The sequence below is a fragment of the Triplophysa dalaica genome, chromosome 15 (assembly GCF_015846415.1).
Source record: "Triplophysa dalaica isolate WHDGS20190420 chromosome 15, ASM1584641v1, whole genome shotgun sequence".
Lineage (NCBI taxonomy): Eukaryota > Metazoa > Chordata > Actinopteri > Cypriniformes > Nemacheilidae > Triplophysa > Triplophysa dalaica.
The window spans coordinates 10,171,026-10,193,645 of NC_079556.1; the positions used below are offsets into that span (position 1 = coordinate 10,171,026).

Consider the following 22,620-nt stretch of genomic DNA (forward strand, 5'->3'; position numbering starts at 1 on the left):
GATTTTTGGCAAATAAAACTGTGCAGAAGCATCTGTTCGCCTGATACTACGGCGGAGAAAATGCAAACGCAAATGATATGTTTTATTATGTGCCTCCATCAAATAGGCCCTTGCATCTGCTTCTTTGGCGCGGCATCCACAAACACAGCGCCTGTGTGAGATGGGAGAGACCTCAATCAAACACGAGCTAAGCCTTTCTTCGGGACATGAAAAAGAGCTCTCCTCTAGCTGATATTATGTTGCCAGAGAGAAAAGAGGAAGATGAAGAGGGAAGAAAGGAAATGCAAAACAGAGGGAGGATGGAAAATAACACGAATTACCAGATGATGAATACTTAGGAATTGGACAGGCATGCGATATTTGAGGTATAGCTTGCCTGATAATCCCGGCATGCATGCTAGCTTCCATATTGCGTATAATAGAAACTTATTTACTTTTTCTGCATTTTTGTATTTATTGTATAGATAGATAAGAGAGAGATAATAAAAATGAATATGACAGACAAAAAAGCGAGTTTGCCATTCCAGTGGCCAGCCCATTCGGAAGCACTGGAGAGAGAAGAGCTATGATGAAACAGAATGCAGGAGTATGCAGGTGATGTATCCCTGCACACTGGCTGTGGGGCCGGCAGCACTAAACGCCCTTCTGCATGGGGCAGAGGAGCCTCAACTTCATCAAACCCCTCGCAGGATCAGCCCCCTTCTTAATGGATTACTGCTGTCTCTGTGGAACCACACTGCAAATAATGATAAAACACCTCTAGATTAGACCACCTTACACAATACTCAATTCATTACCTTTTCCCAAGATAAAGGCCAGCTAATAAAAATATGATTTTCTCTTGCGCCAGAACTTGCGCCTTTATCCCTTTAAGGAAACAAAGGCAGCCGGGGATAGGTGACATCATCCAAAAGCAACAAAGGCCATCACTGCAATTACAGTACAGTGGTCGCACCATTGGGGGGAAACATTCGTTTAGTAAAAAATACATATTTTTTATTTATTCATTAATTTATTGATAGCTACTGCTGCCAGTAGTCTATATAGTAAACTTGAGATGTATTTCCATACAGACCACAAAAACCACCCTGTCACCCTGATACCTCTCGCAATCACAACTATATACAAGTTATTCACATAATCAGCAAGGTGTGATCTCTAGAACTGAAGTCGGTGTAAAGAATGCAGTTGTGGTGTGATGCGGGGCAAAACTGGGTCACCTGGCTGCATGTAAACATGTGGGCTCTCAACAGCTCTCTCCAGGTGACACCTCATCACTGTGCTGCTAGAATGATGGCTTACACCCGTCTGGCTTGTCAAAACACTGTTTCGCAGGCAATTACCACGGTGGCCAGCCCACCACCGGGTTCGGATGGATGGGCGACACAGCCAAAGGGTCACTCTTCTGCCCATATTTCTATCGCTTTGCTCTGGTGCAGCGGGACAGCAAATTGGCTGGCGTCTGTCAGTTGTTATCCGTATTGCCGAGATCTTGTACCGTAGGACCCCTTGTATTGTATCTGCCTCTACCACATCCAGATAGAATTTCTGAAAACATCAAGAAATATATCCTTAATGGTTGATATTTTCATTTCCGCTAAAGTATTCATTTAAGAACAGCTTTTAGCAATGGGTTTTGAGGTGTGTATTTTTACAACGGAAACCAAACGAGAATGTTAACAATTAAACAGGTATCTATTTGTTTGAAAACAACAATGACAAAATAACCGGTTACTGAATTACAATAGTAGGCTGCAGTGAAATATGAATAACAAAATAATCAAAGTGATTTTGGTAGAAAGCCAGTGGTTACTTGCAAGTGCAATAAGAGGGAAAGAATCAGTATCTGCGAATGTAAACTATATTAAATGGTCATATTATATTCGTGGGCATTCATTCTGGAGATGTATACATTTGCGTAAAGTTGGTCGTGATGGACTTTCTCCAAAAACGAATTATAATTTCATTAGATATCAATTCGCTGCACTTGCAAAAGTTTGCTAAAATCTAAAAGATCAATGGTAGAATCTAGTTTAAATTACTCAAATCGACTGTGAAGTATTTACAAAGGCGTTTTATTGACAAGATTTTTGTATGCGACTTTCAGACGGATTGATACATACAGCTGTTTGACTTCCTTTTAAACTCCTCAGCATTGATTCGGCGTCCACGTTTCCGCATTAATGGACGCGTGCACTGTGTTTGCGTCAAATTACACATGTAAGCGCCGTGCGCCAGCACCACCCCCTATGTCCTGATGGTCTCTTCCGTCGTCATGGACACACTCAAACTCTAAAAAACATGGCGACACTTATGAAACTTTACGGTCAGCTTCAGAAAATTAAAGAACAACATTTCATAAGAAACAGGTAACCAGATATAAAGCTTGTATAATATACAGCAGCTTGTTAAATTATTCACAGCTATAAACATTTGTTTTTGTTTTGCGTGTAAAATAAATGGAATGTGAACAGGTTTCCTCTCCATACCGTGTGCTAGCATGCATCACGTAAATCGCTATTTATAAAGTCTGAGGGATAAGACAATATACATTAAACGGTTTAATATTCAAGTAACTTAAAGCTTTTGATTTTACAGGATTGCTGAGGAGAACAGGAAGGGAGATAATCAGGCTGCTGTCAAAATTCAGAGCTGGTTTAGAGGTTGCCAGGTGAGAGCATACCTCAGGTAAGACCATTTTTAGCATTATGCGTTAACTTAAAGGTGTAGTTCACTCAAAAATGAAAATTCTATCATTATCTCACCCTCAGGTTGTTTCAAACATATATGACCCTGGACAACAAAACTATTCTTATGGGTCAATTTTTCGAAATTTAGATATTTACATAATTTGAAAGCGGAATAAATAAACTTTCTATTGATATATGAGTTGTTAGAATATTACAATATCTGGCTGAGATACAACCGTTTAAAACTCAACAATCTGAGAGTGCAAAAAATCTAAATATTGAGACAAACACCTTTTGAAGTTGTTAATCAGAGGTGCTGTAGCAGGCCATCCACTCTCAAAAATAAAGTTTTTATATATTTAAGGTAGGAGATTTACTAAATATCTTCATGAAACATGATCTTAACTTAATATCCTAATGATTTTTGGCATAAAAGAAAGATCGATAATTTTGACCCATACTATATATTTTTGTCTTTTACTAAAAATGTTCCAGTGTTACTTAAGACTGGTTTTGTTATCCAGGGTCACATATACATTTCCTTGTTCTGGTAAACTCAAATTAAGAAATTTGTAAGAATATTAGCAACTTTCAATTACTGTATGTGACACCATCCACTACCATAGTAGGAAAAAAATATTGTATATTTTTGTTCTGTTAAACACAAAGTGAGATATTTTGAAGAATTTAGAAACACACACAACAGTTTTGTGGCACATTTGACTACCATTTAACTTTTCCTACTATGGCAGTCAATATATCAGAATTGAAAAGTGTTAACATTCTTCCAAATATCTTTCTCTGTGTTCATCAGAAGAATTTATACATGTATAAAATGAAAGGAGGGTGAGCAAATGATGAAAGAATTTTCATTTTTGGTCGAACTTTCACTTTTAATGTTAGTCATGATCATATATGCATTAGGAATTGGATTGGAACTCCGAAACCTTTCAGAAAGTTGTTTTATACACTGCTATGAGCTTTGTAAACATTACAAACGTGCATAGAGCAGGCATATGCGTGTACATTTTTGACATATACAGTACCTAAATGTGGCTCCTGAACCCTAAACATTCTGCAAGAATTAGCCAGTGCACAGGGCGCTACAGTGTGTAACCTCGGCATATTTCTGTGTATTGAGCAGACAAACTCCCAGACAGTAGGTTCATTTAGATTACTTTAGTTAATTGATCAATGTGTTAAGTGGCTAATTAGGAACAATCTAGGCTTCTTGAGTGCAGCTCCAGGGTTGCCGCCGTCCCATACGCATTGATTTTTTTGAGTTATAAATGGCCTTTTGGAAATGAATGGCCATGTTAAGTTCAGAGTTGCCATAGACATGATTTTAGAGGGGGGTTAATGATAAATGCAAATGTACAGTTGTCTACAAAAGGACCCCTCAGGCAGGCTGAGGGGAAAAGGGAGGTGATCCCTGAAAGGATTTCTTTTGTTTTCAAGTTTATCATCCCTAAGAATGTGATCAAATTGCTGCTTGCTCAGTGTTGTTTTAAACATTTTTCAGTCATCTGGATAAAAATGCAACAGTAATACAGAGAATATGGAGAGGTTTTATCGCAAGGAAGCTGTTCAGACACAGAGTAAAGGTAAGTTGTAGAGACATGTGATATTGATTGTGTTATGAAAATCCTCATTAACATTAAGCGGTTAACAGGCATGCCGTAACTTACATTTATCTGACATAAGTTTGTAATATGACAAATCATATTGATTTCTGATGAAAGGCTTTTATCTCACCCATGTTTTACAGGGGTCAACAACTTAGCGTCTATCTTCCTAAAACTAAGGGGGTCATGTAATAGATTACATTACGACTACGGTAACAAGAATATACTGTATGTTCTTGTATGACCTGCATTGGCCATCGTAATATTTTATGCCCTCCTGAAATGTAAATTGTTTCTATTATCTACAATATTGTATAAGTTACAGTATAGACTGTTTCATTGGACGCATGCACCTGGCCCGAATGCAACTTTCGGACTGTGTTTTGTTATAGACATTTGTTTTATGTTTCATTTATATCAATATTACTTCATGTTCATATTTTACTCTATATTAATTGTATTCCTTTAAATTACTCGACAGTTATAGATTCTTACTGGAAGTTAAGCTTGGGCAACATAACGTTTGTTTATGTTGTTGCCGCAGAAACTGTCTATATTTATATAAAATATGAAATGACAGATTTGAAAAAAATAACTATTTACAGGGAATGTTACTTCAAATTATGGTCTGCCTTGAGATCTCTATAGACCATCTCACAAAATGTTTCATCTGTTTTTCATTTAAGTCTTTCTTCTCCAATGAGGGAGATTTTTTTCATTTTAAACTTTCTTTTTTATTGTGTGTTAATCATAGTGAGTGTTGTGAATATTCTTCACCATTGTTAGTCGCTATATCCTAAGCGGAATTCTATCGATTATCAAACTCAGCGCAGTGCATTTTACCATCATACATCTCCATTACTTACCGCAGTGACTTCCATAGATTTTTCCAGCAGTGTCTGCATTACATATTAAAAACAGGCGCTTCCTTTCAATACAAAGTATGACTTGACACCCTGTTATCTACTGCTGTGTCTTTGTGACTTTTATGTATTATGTATAAAGAGGGTTTTATACCTAGCATGTTGAGAAAAAACATCAGAGAGCTCTATCGCAGTGCTTGTAGCGTAATGCTATCTCCCTCTCTTCACAGGCAGCATATTTTATCATGAAGATAAATTTCTACAATAAGATGGCTGTCAAGGTAAATATTTCTCTTGCTATTTAGTGTGTGAAAAGCCACTGACTTTTGTCACAAATGTCACACATTTGGTTTGGATCAAATCTCTAAACAGATTTTACTGGTGCTTGATAACAACATCAAAATGTGAAGTGACAACGGGGCGTACAGCAATATTATTTTAGGCTTGAATAATTACATTTTTCGAGTGTTTACATTTTTTGTGTCGCAACAATTTTGTAAGTCTGATGTTTTAATAAATGGAACTATTTTATAGATGTAAATTAATTGAAAAATCATACATGCGTGCATGAAAACTAAAGTAAAGCATAAATAAGCAAAATTTTCCAGCAGTATTTTTTTGCATCAGGTCTGCATCTGGTAGAAAAGGTAGCTCTATCTGTCCAACATGCAGTATTTCACAGCCTTTAAATCAATCAGGTTTATATTTGAGTGATACATTGGCACTTTTATAGACGTATTGGTATGCATTAAAACTTTAGTTTTACAATTGCTCACCTCCCTGAGGTGAGACTTTTAAAGAATTTTACAAGTCTTACAAAATTTCATAGCTTATTGAAAAATGCTGCATTTCTATGGAGGATCACATATTTCTACTGTGATCTTTGGACATCACAAGAAACATGAACCGAGGAAATGATTTATACGAATATCTTCCGCGTTAAATCTAGAGCCCACCTCGTTCAGTTCTGTTATGCAAGTATAATTTGAAAAATGAAGCTTGACCTCTTCTCAGGGGTCACAGAATATGAGACCAAAGGTCCCTTCAGCACTTATACACAAACAGAAGCTGCTTAACAGGACAGACAGCTTTTATAGGCCTTGTAAAAGATAGAGTGTTATGTCCGGGAAGCACTAGCAATGTTAAAATCTGCAGAAAAAAAATAAAGCTTCACTGTGAAAACAGTTATTGAAGGATCAGTAACAGTTTGGGTGTGTTGGATGGATGACATAGACTGTCAGTTGTCCTTTTGAGTTTGGAAAGCATGGGAAAGTTTGCATGGTTCATAATAGGACTGATTTGAGAAATATTTCAAGGTCACTAGCAGTAGATATTGAAATGAATACAGAAAAGCAAACAGTGATTGAAACTTTTATGCGAATCACTCTTTTTACTCATTTATTTTGCTATGATGTGTTTATCAGAGGCCACAGTGTTGGCCTTTTAATAGAAATCGGTGTTTACAAGGGGGGCCCGATTTGTATTAGATCTAATTGAGCAATATGCATCATTGATTTTACTAGACTAAGAGGTCACGAAGAACTCAGAATCCAAGCCTGCAATTACTTTATATAAAATTATCCATTGACTACTGATCAATGGCAATTGTTGTTTTGTTTTGTTTTTGCCTTATTATTATTTTAACACACTATTGTTTTAAGCACCTAATTAGTCTGAAGGACATGTGTCCTTATTGTTTTGGGCCCTCGTGGAGTTGTCATAGTGACACTAAATAGCACTCTCATTTCTCATGTAGTGACAATGAGTGCCACCCTTAAAGTGACATTGACTGAAAGGACGTCTCTAATTGGCTCTGCCTTTGATTTGACTTGTAAAACTTACAACTTACAAATAATTTTTCCGAATGGCAAAAAAAACTTATTTTTCGTGACTTTTCAGTGGAAGTTACCATAGAGTGAAATTGTAAACACTTTGTATTTTTGTTATGGAGGGTTGAAAAGCATCAGATAATCAAAACTCACCCTTTTTACAGATACAGAAGAGATGGCGGGGCTATTACATTAGAAAGTATGTACACAACTATTATGCCCGCAAGAGATATTTGCACGCCCTGACCAGGAAGAATAATCAAATCAGGTGAGAACAGATTTTTTATTTTATTCATTTAGCCAATGTTTAACTTACGGCACAAATAAGAAGACATCAATACATTTCTGTTGTTTACTGCCTGCTTCAAACAAACACTTGCAGACTTAAAACGTCTACAATGTCGGCAATTTTTTCAGCAAAAGACAAAGGAATGTCCTGCATTTAACAGCATGTTCAAGACATATACATTAGTGGCATATTATTCATAAATGGCCTCTGGTTACTGGAAAATGAATAACTTTATGAAATCCAAAATGAGCCTCTGATTTTTGCATCCCTGCACATTAAAAAAAAAAGTCCTGCTTCTGGGCACAAGCAAGATGCATATTCTTTCACTTTTGACAAAAAACATAGTCACTATTATTAATGTGACCAATATATTTTGTCGGAAAATATCTTAAGGGTCTTGCTAAAATTAAATGTAAATCTGTTAAGTGCTCCTTGGATCACTAACTCCCAACAACACCCTCCCCCCTTCCATCCAGTCTCACTTTAAGTGGGAATGTTCGTTTTTAATAGGGTTTCTCACCTATGAGTCATGCTAACACATTGCAAAGCTTAAAAAAAAACATTGGACCACTGTGTACTACAGGATGTCTTGCAGATGTTGGAACTGGTATTTTCTCTTTTTTGTGTGGTTGCTAGTGAAGGTTTCTCAATAGAAAATGCAGATGGCAGAGTCACAGAGTGGGTTATTACATAAATAATGGCAAATGTATTTCTATCATAATGCATAGATATATATTAATAGATCATACCTGTATATCGGGAAGACCCAGGCTAGTTGTCGCAAATTTTATTTCAGTGAATATATCCTAGAGTGGGTTTATAAATCATTTTCAGTATAGGCAGATACTTTAAAGCTACTGTAAATTACACAAAGGCAAGTTCAAAAAGTGAAGAATTTAACTTTGGTGGGTTTTCAATGTCTTTTCAGCTTGTGATACACAAACAATGTCTTCTGATCGGTTTGTCCATCCTATCTCTCCTCTTCTTCACAGTAGATGGTATCTGGTAGTGCATTAATGACTGTTATTTATGTTTATGGAATGCTTCTGAGTTGGCTATCAATCAGTCAAAGATGTGAAGTAAAAGATCACCGTGCCGATTCTGACAATCTGTTCCATGTTGGGCTCAGGATCACCCACTGACTGATTAGTCACCCCTCAAAGGTCTCTACGCCAGGATTTTAATCCGTACAGCACCGGCGCCTGAATAAATTATTTGAATTTTCCTAATGGTCCCATTTAGCAGGCTGACCAGCCCGGCATGCCAATGATAGGAGGCAAGAGACTGCCCGAGTCAGGGCAGCCCCTCTCTCATCCTCTCCTTCTGCCAACGATGAAAGATCCCCCCTCACGCAAAGTGTCCATGTCGTTTCATTAGCTCTAGCCTGACGACAAGGCCCGCTATGTTCCAGTGTCCATCTTCATTCAACTATCCTTTTTTGCATACCTTAATGAAGTCAAGACCCGGGTTCGCCGCAGCAATTCCACAGCAAGAATTTGTGCAATGTAACAATTTATCACTTGTCAAGAAGACACTTAAAGTTCCAGCACTTAATAAGGGCTTCCTCTGGGCTTGAGTAATTAGAACCGAACGGCTTGCATATTTACTAAATGTGGGGTGTCATTGCCACCATGGCCTATTGCCTGCATGAATTATTTCTCTATCTGTAATAAACAGCTGGGTAATTATTACTGCCATAATCAGATAAATTTCTCTCTGTAATGTTTGAGCGTGGCAAATCTTTAACTCTTTGGAAGAAGAGAGGAAATTTATGGACTCCCATCGCTTAGGCTACTGTTTCCTTCTCTCGTGTCCCTTTCAAGGACATCTGTGAAACTCACTTCTTAACTGCAGGCCTTATTTAATTTTTTTCATTATAAACATTTCATAATATTTAGGGCAGGTCTTTTATCAAAGCGAGACTCCAAAATACACGGGGCACGGTATGCATATGCTTAATCACACAAATTACTGCATTCATTAAAAAGAATATACCAAATCCTGTTTTATGGGAAAATTGATCTTGATGTTTTTCTTTTTTCTTTTAACCTTAAACGCATTTAGCTTCTTGTAATTAATCAGCTTTTGCCTCTTTAAAACAGCTTTTTCAAGAAAACAACTGGTAGTTGGTGGGCTTCGGTGCTGTGTTAAATAATTTACTTTTTCTTGCTTTTCAACTTGACTTGTTTTTGTTATAGATAAATATTGATATTACAGTATAAGCAATGGCAAATAGCAGACTGTTAATTATACTTCAAATACAGTTGTAAAGTCTTGCTTGACTTTTTATTAACATCGAATATGACACTGAATAACATTTAATGTGAATAACATTATAATAAATTGCATGTTAAAACAAACTTCTTAAATACACAAATAGTTACTGTTTAAACAAAAGAAGAACATCGATTTAATCATTACATAAAATCTATGTCTTTTTGACGGTGCATTTTTTAAAAACACTATCTGTTGATAGCTACGTATGAGTGATTATCACCTGCTGAGTTCTACAGTAAGTGGATGCAATTCAGTGGGCGCAGGGCATTTATGGCTGTGTGTCGTGTAAGGACACAACAAAGGTCATCTGAGTTAGCTGCTCCCATGTCTCCCTACCGGCGCATCAGCTCTAATGAGGTTTATGTGTTACCCCAGCCTTCTTTTAGACACAGATCGAGATCCCCTTCCATGGTTACAAATCTATTTGGCTTTTGTCCACTACAGTGCAATTAATAATAAGTGGGAGATATAGGTTAGCTAAGGTCAAAAAGAAAGCAGGATGCCAAGTAAAGGAAACCAGGTTTGGTCGCAGTTGAACATCAACCTCAGGCCACAATAACAAGACATGCCCAAAGACTACAGACTCTAGGCTACTTTGCATATTTGATTCTGTTTGTATTTATTTCGCGCTGAAAGATTTTTTTAAATTAAAATAATTGAAAGAAGACACTTTCTTCCTGGTACAATTTAGGTTTGTTAAAACAACAACAAAAACAGATTCTTACCAGAAAACAGTAATCCTTGTTTTTTCATAAATTCTCACAATTCAGTTTTAAATGCAGTTCCATACCTGGAAACCCAATACAACATTTCAGCCTTCATAATATCCATCATATAAAAAACAGCTATTCGCTATGTCAGCTACAATGAATGTGAAAGTTGTACTAAGAATTAATTTGTTTATAAGTACAGTATGATTGTAATAGCACATGTACACTCAACAACACATACTCCCTTTTAAATTATCATTGTCTAAAAGACGGTTTAGGAAACTTCAGTCCTGAATCAGCAGGGAAAAACACAGACATTCAGAATGTATTAGTGTTATTTTGCCAGTACAGCTGTTCTCTTGAACAATCCGCAAGAGTAGTGAACATTGTCTGAAACAGCCAATGTCTTGGGACTGAGACAAGAGTTTACAGCTGTCTGGGTTGAAAAAACTGTGGGTTTATCTGTACTGTTCTTTCCCTCCCAGGAGAGATCTGGAAGAATTTGCAGAGCTCCAGAAAAGAGAGCGAGAACGGATCGCTCTGGAAAAAGAGGAACGAGAGAAAAACCTCCAGGCTCAAAGACTTCACTTCCTCCTTAGCACCAAACAGGTAAAAGATAAATCAGGGAGTTGATCGTGGACATATATCAGGGTTGTAACGCATTCAGAATTATAATAAAAAGAACTAGTTTAGTTCAGATTTATGCATGGTAAACAGGGGAGCAAACAAGATGCAGAATGGTAATTTGAATTTACAGTAACAAAATTAAAAATATATATTTTTTAATATCAATAAACGTTTATGGCCCATGACTGAAGAATACGTTATTTTCCAGTATATGCTTTAACTTATAGTGAAGTTTGTCCAACCCTGAAATATATCCTGTACTTTATACAGTACATGCAGTTGTTTAAGGTCATAGAATTAAAGGAGTAAAGTTCACTTTGAATAAGCCCCCATTGACTACAACAGTAATGTTTATTTCTACTATGGAAAGTCAATGGGGGCTTATTTTAAAGCGAACTTCTCCCTTAAAATCCACAAAAATCAATAAGCAGTGCAAAGCACTTAAAAACATACCTATAGATCCTAACATCTGCAATAATTCACTAAAATATTCTTCTCAGACATTTCTTTTGGCTTTAATGTTCTTGATAATAATTATGAAATGATCTGGCCTTTGTTGATTCAGCAACAGTGCGGGGCAAGCAGATATTGCGTTTTGTGCTCTCTCCTTCATGCTTTTATGGCCATCAGGCCTCCTGTGGCCCTCTTCCTGCCCCTGCCACCACAGCTCATGCCCATGTTTCTGCATGTTCACTGGATGCTCTGTGCCAACCACAGCACGGACAGGGCAAGAGGACATCACTGCCAGCTGCCTGCCGTCTAAGAGAGGAAATCAAGAAATAATACACATCAGCTAACGGCTAATGGACAACAGATGTGAGAGACCACATGCTAGTTAAAAGATGCAGATGAGATAGGGAGAAATGGGGGAGTTGGGCGAGGGGTTTATTTTAATACTTCCTTTTTGGTGACTGTGAACATCATTATTTTTGACTTATTAATGCCAATATTTTCTTATACAGTATGTGCTATTGATTAGAAAAAAAAAGTTTATTAGTGAAACTGCATAGACATCACATGTGGGCTATCACGGCCTTATTTACAATTTCATTGAGTACATTTTCATACTTCAATCATGCTAAATGTTTTTACATTTCTTGGCGCTTTCAAAAGTATTTGTAAATAGACTGAGATATATTAGATAAGTAATAAAAATGGTATTGGGGTTCACAGTATTACCGGTTTTGACTAAAGCTATTGAAATTCATGATTATCTTTGTTGATGCTACACATATGACAGTGTCGTAAATTATTCAGCACATGTTTATAATTTTACCTTAAGAGACAAAATGGTTACAAACTCTCTCTCTCTTCATCCCAACACTTGTGTATTTGGAGTGTGATTCAATGGAAAAAACACCAAAACACAAGACTAGACAATATAAAAATGTAAATAATTTGACTGATTTTAATACACATTTTAAATTCAATAGATATTGAGATAGGATCTTTATTGCAAATTCTTTTGGCCATGAAAACCATGTTTCTGGTACCATGACTGCCCCGATAGAATCATCTAATTTTCTGGTAAGCTATAAATATTATAAGATTGGTAACTATTGGTATTCAAAGAACCTTATTAAAGAATACATTGTTACCAAACACAGAGACCTCAATATAAAACAAGCTGAGAGGCTGGGTGGGATGGACTTGTGTCTGTAAAGGTTGGAAACCCCTTATATAGCACATATGACCATGCACATTATTTAGCCCTGATGACGCATCCCAAGAAAGGTCAATCATTTAAACCTCAAACCCAGAATTAAGTGCTTGTCGTTGTAGGAAAGCCTTGAGCCACTTCCGAGTTCTTTTTTCTTAGTGTAACTCTCTCTACTCCCCCTCCCTGCTTCGTCTCTCTCTGTGTCTCTGTGCTGGGCAACTTATGTTCCCACAGTGTGACCTTGTCTCCAGGAAATGGATGGGTCTCCCATGGTTCATCGTTAACCAGAGAAAATTCCGCTGGACAAAAGTGGCTGTGCTGACATAGATGTAGTTCCTCGGTACGAGGGTCAACATCATTGCTCTTTTCCTGAAAGTCCGAAGCAAGTTGGGAGTTTGCGGCGTACCCCCCACCATGTGACACCCAAAGCCAGGCTATCCAAACCCAAAGCCCAAATGGGGTGTATTAACTGCAAACGTTATTAGCATATACAGTTGCAAAGCTTTCACTGCTAATAAGCAGATGTGATCAGAGACTAATTATTCCAGCCGTTATTCCTGAGGCCATACCAAGATTCACTGAAGTGCTACGGTAACATCAGACAGCTCGTAGTTAGCTAGCAGACATTTACGCTAGCAAACGTGAATGATGTCAGAGTGATGGATGGGTGTCCATTCGGGGGAGGTGACAAGTATAATTGTTTTGCTGTGGTCGACCGAATAAAGTGGGTTTCTTTCCTGAGAGCTAAATGTGTTTTGGCTGTGGGTTTTGCATGGATACCTGTAATGATACGTGCAATGAAAAGCGTTACCAGTCAGGTGAGGGGGAAAGTCCATAAATAGCAAATAAGTTATTAAAATAGGGTGTGGCTGTGTTTGGAAGCTTCACGCTGGGGTTTGATGGGAAGGGCAGTCGTTTAGAATAGGGACTTCATGCTGACGAAATTTTGTCAGAGGAAGGAGTGGGCAGCTGACAGTGATTCTCACCCAGGGGCCGTCGCTGTATTTTTGGATTTTTTATAATTTCCCATTTCAAACTACTCTTACTTTAAATAAACTTTGCTCCCACACGTATTGTAATGCACACTTTTTATGTGGGGTGTGTAATCTTGGTAGATAAAATAGACAAAGACAAGTTAAATATGGTCCTTTATCCAAATTGTTTTAACTAATCCATGTTTTGTATTTTGCTCCTTTTAGTGTCCCGGTGTTTACAACTCACCGTTTAGGATGGAGCCAGATGAGATGGAGTTGAGACTGAGACAAGTTAAACCACGATCAGCTCCTAAAGAGAGGAAGACTCCAAAAACGACCCCTGATCTCTTTAACCTGATGCCAAACAGAGAACGTCTTCCACCCATACATCAGAAGCCACAGGTTGCCCAATTATTATATCTTTGCAGTTATTTTTTAATAACATACCGTGCAAAGTCCATGTATGTTATAGTGTGATTAATGTAATGTAGTAATTGGGTAATTTCAAACTTTCATTTAGATGCCTGAGAGTCGCTTGAATATTTGATAAAATCACAGCGTTTGTTGACGCCCCCTTAGAGTCCAGCAATGAAATAGCCCCAAAGAAATGACAGAGCGTGATGAAAATTAACAAAAGTGATTTTGCTGATATTTATTGTCACTATGAAATCATTTAGAAAAACTTGCCATTAAAATTGAATAATATCATTAAACATGGCTCTCTTCTCATCTGGATACTACGAAAGCATTTAAATAGCCGATAACTGGTGATAAGCACGCCTGTCAACCCAAGCCCCTTTATTCCATGGATCCCATTAAGCAACCCTCAACGAGGGAATACTGCAACATGCAAAGGTTCCTCGATAAAGAATATCTTTAAGTACTTCCAAATCTAGCATGTCATCTTGTCCAGCTGTGAGAGAGATTTGATGATACGTATTTGCCATTTGTGTTATTTACGGTCCGTGACTTTTATGGTAACTGGTTCTTATTATTGGTTTCTATTAATGTAAAACATAAGTGAGCAGAAATGATGCGTGAGTCGTTTCATTTGATTAGAGCCCGAGTTCTTTTTCCCGGCCCGGCTTTTCACTCCAGCTGGGCCCAGTTAGTAGCGATTCATAAAAAAAACTGCCACATCTTTCGTCCATTTCGCAATAGATGAAGATGCATTATTTATATACATTTTGCCCTTACAAAGACCCCAGAATAAGCCCCCCCCCCCATTCATGCCATCTCTCTCTATCTCGTCTCTCTCCCAATTATTTTTGGTCTGAGATGGAGCCCCCCCATGCATCGCTCCTGTGCGATAAGCATCTGCGAGTGATAGATTGATTATGTGTATTGTTAGGGGAAGTGAGGGGATTGGTCAGTGCCAGGTGCTGATTTGGTCTTGATAGTATCAAGGACAGAGAGTGTTGCGCCGGCATGAATTAAAAACAGCAATGTCTGAAGGTCACATTTCAACTAAAAGCAACTAAACTATTACTTATGCAAGTGTGTTTGATTGAGTTAAAACTGCTTATTATGCACTCTTAAAGTTTGTACCACTCATACAGAACCATCATCACTGTTTGGTCATCCTAATGCCGGTCAGGTGTGTTAATATCCAATATGAGAAGAGTCTAGCTTTCAGTGGTCCAGCTGGCCGTCCACAGGGGCCTCATCAATAACAAGGCAGACTAGTTTGGGCAATAAAACATTTACCTTATCCCCCTTACCTGTCAGGGGCCCTTTCGCCCGGCTCTGGAGGTACAGCAGCAACGGCACCGGCCCCTAGAGCCGAGTATGCGCGTGGCCACATCCATCACTGCCCTGGAGGAGGCCAGAGAGGAGCTCAAACGGCACGAGTGGAGGACTCGCGTCATCGACCAGACGTAAGTCACACACCAGGCCACACTTTGAAATGCATGTAGCGTATTGATTCAGAGCTGAATACAGTCTGTGGAAGATATACGTCGTGTTAATAAGTATAATCAGTCTGCCGAAATACAATTCTCGATTATAGATGTTAAAAGAAGCAGAACACATCATCCCCTAACATCATTTTGAGTCTTCGGGCTTCGCATGCTCTGTGACATTGTGTTGATGTTTATTAATCACAACAAGAGAAGCCTCGCATTATATCCACACATTGTACAGAGCAGATGGTGAAATCTCAATAGAGCTTAAATAAGTTATCAAGCAACACCAATGCTGGCCAGAAAAACATTATAACAATAATTGCGATTCATCCACACAACTACTTTTTGTGTAAAAATTAAAGCTTAAGATTACTAAAATAACATTTTCCACTGTTATTTGAATGGTGCCATCTCTGTTTTGGATCCCTTGCATTTTATTTGAATTACAATCTCAATGCGCAATGTTTATTAATCATGTTTAATATTTTTTCTTTTGTTCCGACTTTAAAGAGTAAATTAGCTAACCCCATTAACACGTAGCACCCCAAACCCGCTGTAATAGGAGAGGTGGTGACTGCGCAAATCGTATTATACATGTGGTGTCTGCAGGGCATGGCGAAGCACGATTAGAGTCTTTTTGATCCAGGATCTCACTCTCGTTTCTTGCTAATTTCCTCCGGAATGTTTCAAAGAGACACCGGAATGTTGTCGCTTCTTTTGCTTCTATCGCAAGCTTAATTTCAGTCTCAGTGATGTCTGTTCAGCTTCCATTGCAGATAATGCAGGGATAAATTACCACGAGTTGGAAAAATAAACAGCTTTAATTATGGATCAAACTATTCTGTGTATAGTTTGACAGGGAATGTAGGTTTTAGACGGAGATGTTTTTTTTACTTCACAATGAAGTTGTTTTGTTAACAGTAGTAAATGCAAAAGCTAGTATGAACTAACAATTAACAATATAGTCTTCATTTAATCATTTTTTAATGCCAATACAGTTGTTCATGTCAGTTTGTTGTGCTTTAATAATGTTACATTTATGTTTTAAAAAATAAAATAAAATTATGATTAATTTTGAAGTTAAAATGAATTAATATAAATAAATGCTGTAGAAGTATTGTTCATTGTTAGTTCATATTAACTAACACAATATTAGCTAATATTAACAAAACATACCGGTAACACTACAGTATAGGGGGCAATACACAATATTAGCATGCCTTTTATTGGCCTATTGGCCGTTTATTAGCACTTATAAAGCACGAAGTGTGCATGACCTTATTCTACATCCCTAAACCTACCGAATACCTAAACCTAACAACTACCTTACTAACTATTAATATTCAAGAAATTTGAGTTTATTGGGGGGAAAGTCATAGTTAATGGTATGTTAATAGCGAGAACTGACCCCTATACTGAAGTGTGACCAAAGAACCTTCTTTAAAAGTTAAAGCAAATTCCTTGCTTTATAAAAGATGCGTTATAGAATTAAAGCAGCGTGGGGAAATATTCAGATGTTCATTATACATATTGGCTAAATTTAGGAGGATAGATTCATTTTTTATTATCCTAACCTGATATATTACATCTTTCATATAGCCATTGTTATTTTTTATTTGTTTAAGGGTTTAGAAGCATTGCTACATTACTCTGCAGATTTGCAAATCTGCAAGAGAGAGTAAACGCAATGTCTCAACATCTCTATTTCTTTCCCTCTTAGTCCCCTCCTACACTCCCCGTTTCAGCGGCCTCCTAGGATGTTGTCACTGGGCATTGGTCTGCACTGCCAAAAGATCCCCTGTGAGAAGTCAAACTTTCCTTAATGGCTTTCAATGAATAAAAACTACCCTATTAAAATGCAATTCGGTGGCAATGAAAGCAGTAAGTGAAACAGCCGGCAACCAGCAGAAGCATTGTGTATTCTGGGACATTGGGGCCACATTAATTTTTGCTCTGTGATGTCCGTCCCATGTGCACATTAGCATGGGTTGCACTGTAATCTGTCTTGTAGGGAGGCTGGTGTCTCTGGTGGATAAGGATGGCTGTGGGAGATTGGGCCATTATTTAAAGGGCCAGTGCAGTGTTGATGTCAACCTCGGTTTTTGCCTTGCACCATCAAAGCGTTAGAAAGCATTATTGCTTATGTGGTGCGTACGTGACAAAAAGTTCTCTAATAAATAATGATTTTGTTTCAGAGTGGTACGCAGAAAGTTAAACTTTGGTACTAGACAACACAGACAGAATTCACTCACCTGCTTTTGCAAATTGCTTTTTTATAAAACGGAGACCACAGCATTATGATAAATGATGTTCCATAATAAGTTGATGATTGATGATTATTGTTATAATTTGTACAACTTTTTATAGAACATGCAGATCCAGGTAAGCATTTCTAGTGCTTTGGATCAGCCAATCAGAATTTAGAATTAAAACTACCTGTTTTATAATATTTTTTTTCCAAACAGTAGTTTCAGAAATGCAAAAAATATCTAATATCTCATCTAATGTCTGTTTAAAGGACGCCATCTGTTTTTTTCCATACTGAATGGGTGCCAATTTTTCGCTGTATTTGTGCAGCACAGTAAAACTCTACCTTTGCCAGGTGGAGCAATTATTGTTTATTTTTCGGTGTTTGTCTGTTTTAATTGCATTTAAAACAACAGACAACCTGCACTTCTGGTTTCATCATCATCATAACACGCCATGCAACAAGCACTGGGAATAAAAACACCTTTCTTTGCAGACTGTGTTCGCCGGAAAGTGCCAAGGTTGTTGGTTATTTGTTTGTTTTGTGACAAGCCAAGCCAAGCCAATGCCCACCGGACGTTTACCCGGCCTCCACGCAGACACCTCTTGTACCACACTGGATAAATCTTCCTCCAGGCAAAGTGTCTTGGGTACAATTTACAAAATCAACCTCGCTGTAATTAACATCTGGCATTTTTCCTAAGCAACCGCTATTTGCGCTCATCGTGTGCCCAGCAAACACGCAGCATGTGCAGAAACTACCGCAAGACATCACAACAATTAAGAAGCTATTTGGGTTTGGAAATGATCTGGAATCGAATGAAAAGTGCCTGCGAGGGAGAGATGAGGCAGTGTGCTGATACATAAGTAACACATGCTGGCTTGTGGAAAAAGCAGAAGCATTCGTTTTTGGTTTGCGCGTTTGCCAGGACCAGAGGGCCGGGGGCTAAGAATCTGCTCTTCTTGTGCTGTTAGGGCAACAGGCCGACACTTAAAAAGACAAAGTGTCTGTGAATCCGTAATATGTAATGAAATGTAATTTAATTCACTCTTCAGAATTTATAGCAGTAAAAAGTGAAAAAATGTCCTAAAATTAATAGAAAAATTCACTGGTTATGGCTTCTATTTAAATGATAAAAAAACTGTAATTTGTTCACCCTCATGTCAATCAAAATCTGAGTATGGCTCTTTCTTCTGTAGAACACAAAAGAAGATATTTTGAGAAAAGTCAATGGGTGCCAATGTTATTTGGTTACCAACATTCTTCAAAATATCTTCTTTAGTGTTCTGCAGAAGAAGAAAAGGCATTCAGGTTTGGAATGACATGAGAGTGAATATGAAAAAGAATTAACTATGCTTTTACACATTTCAAATAATTGTACAAAATTTTTGCATTAGGAAAGAAAAATGCTATGTATCTGTGAGTTTTTCATCTATAAACGTTTTAAATAGAGCTTTCCGTTTAGTTATGAAATGTTTTTGCCTTTGTTTTGTTACAGAATTAGGTGTAAATAATTGTGGATAAAAAAATGTTAATGTTTTAAAGTTATTTCCCTGTAATATGCACACACCCTGAGGAAATACATCTGAGTACAGCTAGTAAATTAGTAATATTTAAATTTTCCATGTAGCTTTCTGTGCTATGCTTTATTCCTATGTTTATTCCTATTTCTTTGTCTTACGGCACACAGTTTCTATCCACTTTCAAACCCAATCCCAAACAAGACGTATGAAGGCCTGATGCACACCAGCACCCCCTTTGAGCAGGCGGCATATGGGACCAAGCATTTCAGAGAAGAACACAAGGAACTCCTCCAGGGGAAAAAGGTACACGTCTCGCTAGCATGCACACGTGGAGCTGCCAAAACGCATTCTGGGCTGGCATGATTCAGGAAAAGAGATGGGGCTGCAGACGGTGATGGGAGGGGGTACCATTCTCAGTCCCCCCTCCTCCCCAAAACAACCTCCATCTTGAGCATCACAAATTTGTCATATTTGACAGCAATTTAATAAATACCCACAAGTAAATGAGGAGAAAAGGCTTTCTCTCCCCCCTCAACCTAAGTCTTCACATTAGGTAATTGACTGTGTCTCTGCTGAAGGCCTTTCATGGATGAGAGTTCTTAATTGGCCCTTACCAGCAGGCACTACCCTCTACATCCAGTGCAATTGCCCGGAAATACCTCCTCCGGAATAAAATAAATAAGAGAGCCCCTACTGCTGACGCGGCTGGTGTATGCTTGGTTGCCGCTGGATGAGGCGGCTCGGTTCCCCTTTGCGTTTTAATTGTTGCTGTGTCGGTACAGCACATTTTGGGATCAAAACTTATCAGGTCATTATCAGAACCCAATAGGGGAACTTTCGGTAACACTTTATAATAACTGCACGCTATGAATCATTAGTTAAGCATCAGTACATAGTTAATTAATCATTTATGAAGCATTGGCCCCACATTAATAGACATTAGTAAGCAGTTTATAAATACAGCTATAAATGCTTTGTTCTTGATTGATAAGCATGTATATAATATGCTTAATAATCAAATGTTCATACTTTATTAAGGATGAATTCATCATCTCTAAATTAAGGATTACATTACTTACAAACCAGTTAGTTAGGAGTTGTCAGTGGTTCATGAGATCATTTAGAAAGTGTAAGTAAATGATTAATAAACTCTTTGAATGCACATTTATACATCTTATTATTCTGACATATAGTAACAGTTACTTAATTTGATATTAAATGCTTTTTTAACACACATTCCTGCTGTAATTCATGATTAATTAAGGTAGTTATAAAACATTTACTAGTTGTCATTAACTATTTTTGTGATCTCATCTAAAGTGAGGACTATGTATGCCTTGTAGAGCATTTACAAATGAGAGTTAAAGGCTCAGTTATCTTCTAAACAGAAATAGGAAAAACACAACACCGAGGGATAAAGAACATAAAGTTTAAAGATAAAGAATAAATATTTATTTCAAGATGCAAAAGAAATTAAACTGTACAACTGTACATATTAATGAATATAAAACGATTTAATAAAAAATAAAAAATAAACCTCTGCAAAATTAAAATTGTACAACCGAACATATAAATTAACATTAAATGAATTGATATAAAATGAAAAATAAACTTCTGAAAAAAAATTAATTCCTGCACACCTCCAGAAAAAATATAACTGTGAAGTGATATGCAACTCTCATTTGTAAATGCTTTACAAGGCATACACAGTCCTCACTTTAGATGAGCTCACAAAAAATAGTTATCTAACAACTAGTAAATGTTTTATAATTACCTTAATTAATCATGAATTACAGCAGGAATGTTTGTTAAAAAAGCATTTATTATCAAATTAAGTAACTGTTGCTATATTTCAGAATAATAAGATGCATAAATGTGCATTCAAAGAGTTTATTAATCATTTACTTACAATTTCTAAATGATCTCATGAACCACTGACAACTCCTAACTAACTGGTTTGTAAGTAATGTAATCTTTAATTTAGAAATGATGAATTTATCCTTAACAAAGTATGAAAATTTGATTATTAAGCATATTATAGGGGGGCACGGTGGCTTAGTGGTTAGCACGTTCGCCTCACACCTCCAAGGTTGGGGGTTCGATTCCCGCTTCCGACTTGTGTGTGTGTGTGGAGTTTGCATGTTCTCCCCGTGCCTCGGGGGTTTCCTCCGGGTACTCCGGTTTCCTCCCCTGGTCCAAAGACATGCATGGTAGGTTGATTGGCATCTCTGGAAAAATTGTCCGTAGGGTGTGAGTGCGTGAGTGAATGAGTGTGTGTGTGTGCCCTGCGATGGGTTGGCACTCCATCCAGGGTGTATCCTGCCTTGATGCCCGAAGACTCCTGAGATAGGCGCAGGCTCCCCGTGACCCGAGGTAGTTCGGATAAGCGGTAGAAAATGGATGGATGGATGGAAGCATATTATATACATGCTTATAAATCAAGAACAAAGCATTTATAGCTGTATTTATAAACTGCTTACTAATTAATGTGGGGCCAATGCTTCATAAATGATTAATTAACTATGTACTGATGCTTAACTAATTATTCATAGCGTGCAGTTATTATAAAGTGTTACCGAACTTTCTATTTTAGATGTATTGACTGTGGGATTGTAGTAGTCCTAGTCTAGAATCACAGTTTAGATGTGTAGGTTGGCCTTATTCACGTCAATACGTTATACATCACATGTTAAAAATACATGCTCCATGGCACATCTCTACAATTCTTTTGGAAATAGCCCAGTATGTCTTGATGTATACGGTAAGGCTGGTGCCCGTGCCGTCTACCGGTAATGAAAACTCAGCGTAACCAGCGTGCCTGTAATCAACATAATTGATGTGGCAGAGGCCATATTAAGGATTATCACTGATCCACAACTAAACAGCAAGCAACCCCTCAGCCTCAGGGGTGAGTCCCAACCCTAAGGGGCTCATCACTACCATATTTAAGTTCATTTACGTTCCCAATCTATATGACTTTCTTCTTAAGAACACAAAAGATATTTTGAAGAAGGTTGGTAAGAGAATTACATTTGCCCCCACTGGTTTTCATAAAATCAACTTCTCAAAAATATCTTATTTTCGAAAATACGTATACAGATGAATGACATGAGGGTGATTAAAGGATTTTTTTTAGGGGGTTGAACCATCCCTTTGTTGGATTCTGCAAATTGTGTGTGAATCATGGGCGTCGGAAGCACAAAAAATTTGAGTGGGTCCTCCCCAAGAAAAACCTTAAAGAGTAAGTAACATATGACTTTTAAGGTCCTACTTTGGTTTATGGAATGTCCAACAACAAGCTTATGTTTATACAAAGTGTAAAAACACTTATGTCGTAATTATAGCCAGTTATTCTTACCTTACACAGTAAAACCCTGGGGTTATACTCCTTTCGTGTCATT

The 22,620-nt window shown here is 37.5% G+C and overlaps 1 protein-coding gene and 2 long non-coding RNA genes across 4 annotated transcripts in view; 1 reads left to right on the forward strand and 2 right to left on the reverse strand.

Moving 5' to 3' along the window:
* Positions 1 to 426: 426 nt before the first annotated feature.
* On the reverse strand, positions 427 to 2,263 carry LOC130436452 (uncharacterized). The gene is made up of 3 exons (XR_008909083.1): positions 2,124 to 2,263; positions 1,221 to 1,548; positions 427 to 736 (listed from the first exon to the last, which is right to left on the reverse strand). It is a non-coding gene; the product is annotated as an uncharacterized LOC130436452 (long non-coding RNA).
* The window catches only part of spata17 (spermatogenesis associated 17), a 31,343-nt gene continuing 10,924 nt past the window's right edge, over positions 2,202 to 22,620 (forward strand). For both annotated transcript variants that reach the window (XM_056767095.1, XM_056767097.1), the window contains exons 1-9: positions 2,202 to 2,369; positions 2,599 to 2,688; positions 4,213 to 4,294; positions 5,409 to 5,459; positions 7,172 to 7,275; positions 10,769 to 10,892; positions 13,770 to 13,946; positions 15,273 to 15,421; positions 19,387 to 19,522. In XM_056767095.1, the coding sequence (XP_056623073.1) occupies positions 2,302 to 2,369; positions 2,599 to 2,688; positions 4,213 to 4,294; positions 5,409 to 5,459; positions 7,172 to 7,275; positions 10,769 to 10,892; positions 13,770 to 13,946; positions 15,273 to 15,421; positions 19,387 to 19,522 (981 nt within the window). In that variant the 5' untranslated portion in view covers positions 2,202 to 2,301. The remainder of the gene's footprint in view (positions 2,370 to 2,598; positions 2,689 to 4,212; positions 4,295 to 5,408; positions 5,460 to 7,171; positions 7,276 to 10,768; positions 10,893 to 13,769; positions 13,947 to 15,272; positions 15,422 to 19,386; positions 19,523 to 22,620) is intronic.
* The window catches only part of LOC130436453 (uncharacterized), an 83,812-nt gene continuing 72,551 nt past the window's right edge, over positions 11,360 to 22,620 (reverse strand). The window contains exons 3-4 of the long non-coding RNA XR_008909084.1: positions 15,266 to 15,486; positions 11,360 to 11,669 (exon numbers count right to left, since the gene is read on the reverse strand). This is a non-coding gene — a long non-coding RNA (uncharacterized LOC130436453). The remainder of the gene's footprint in view (positions 11,670 to 15,265; positions 15,487 to 22,620) is intronic.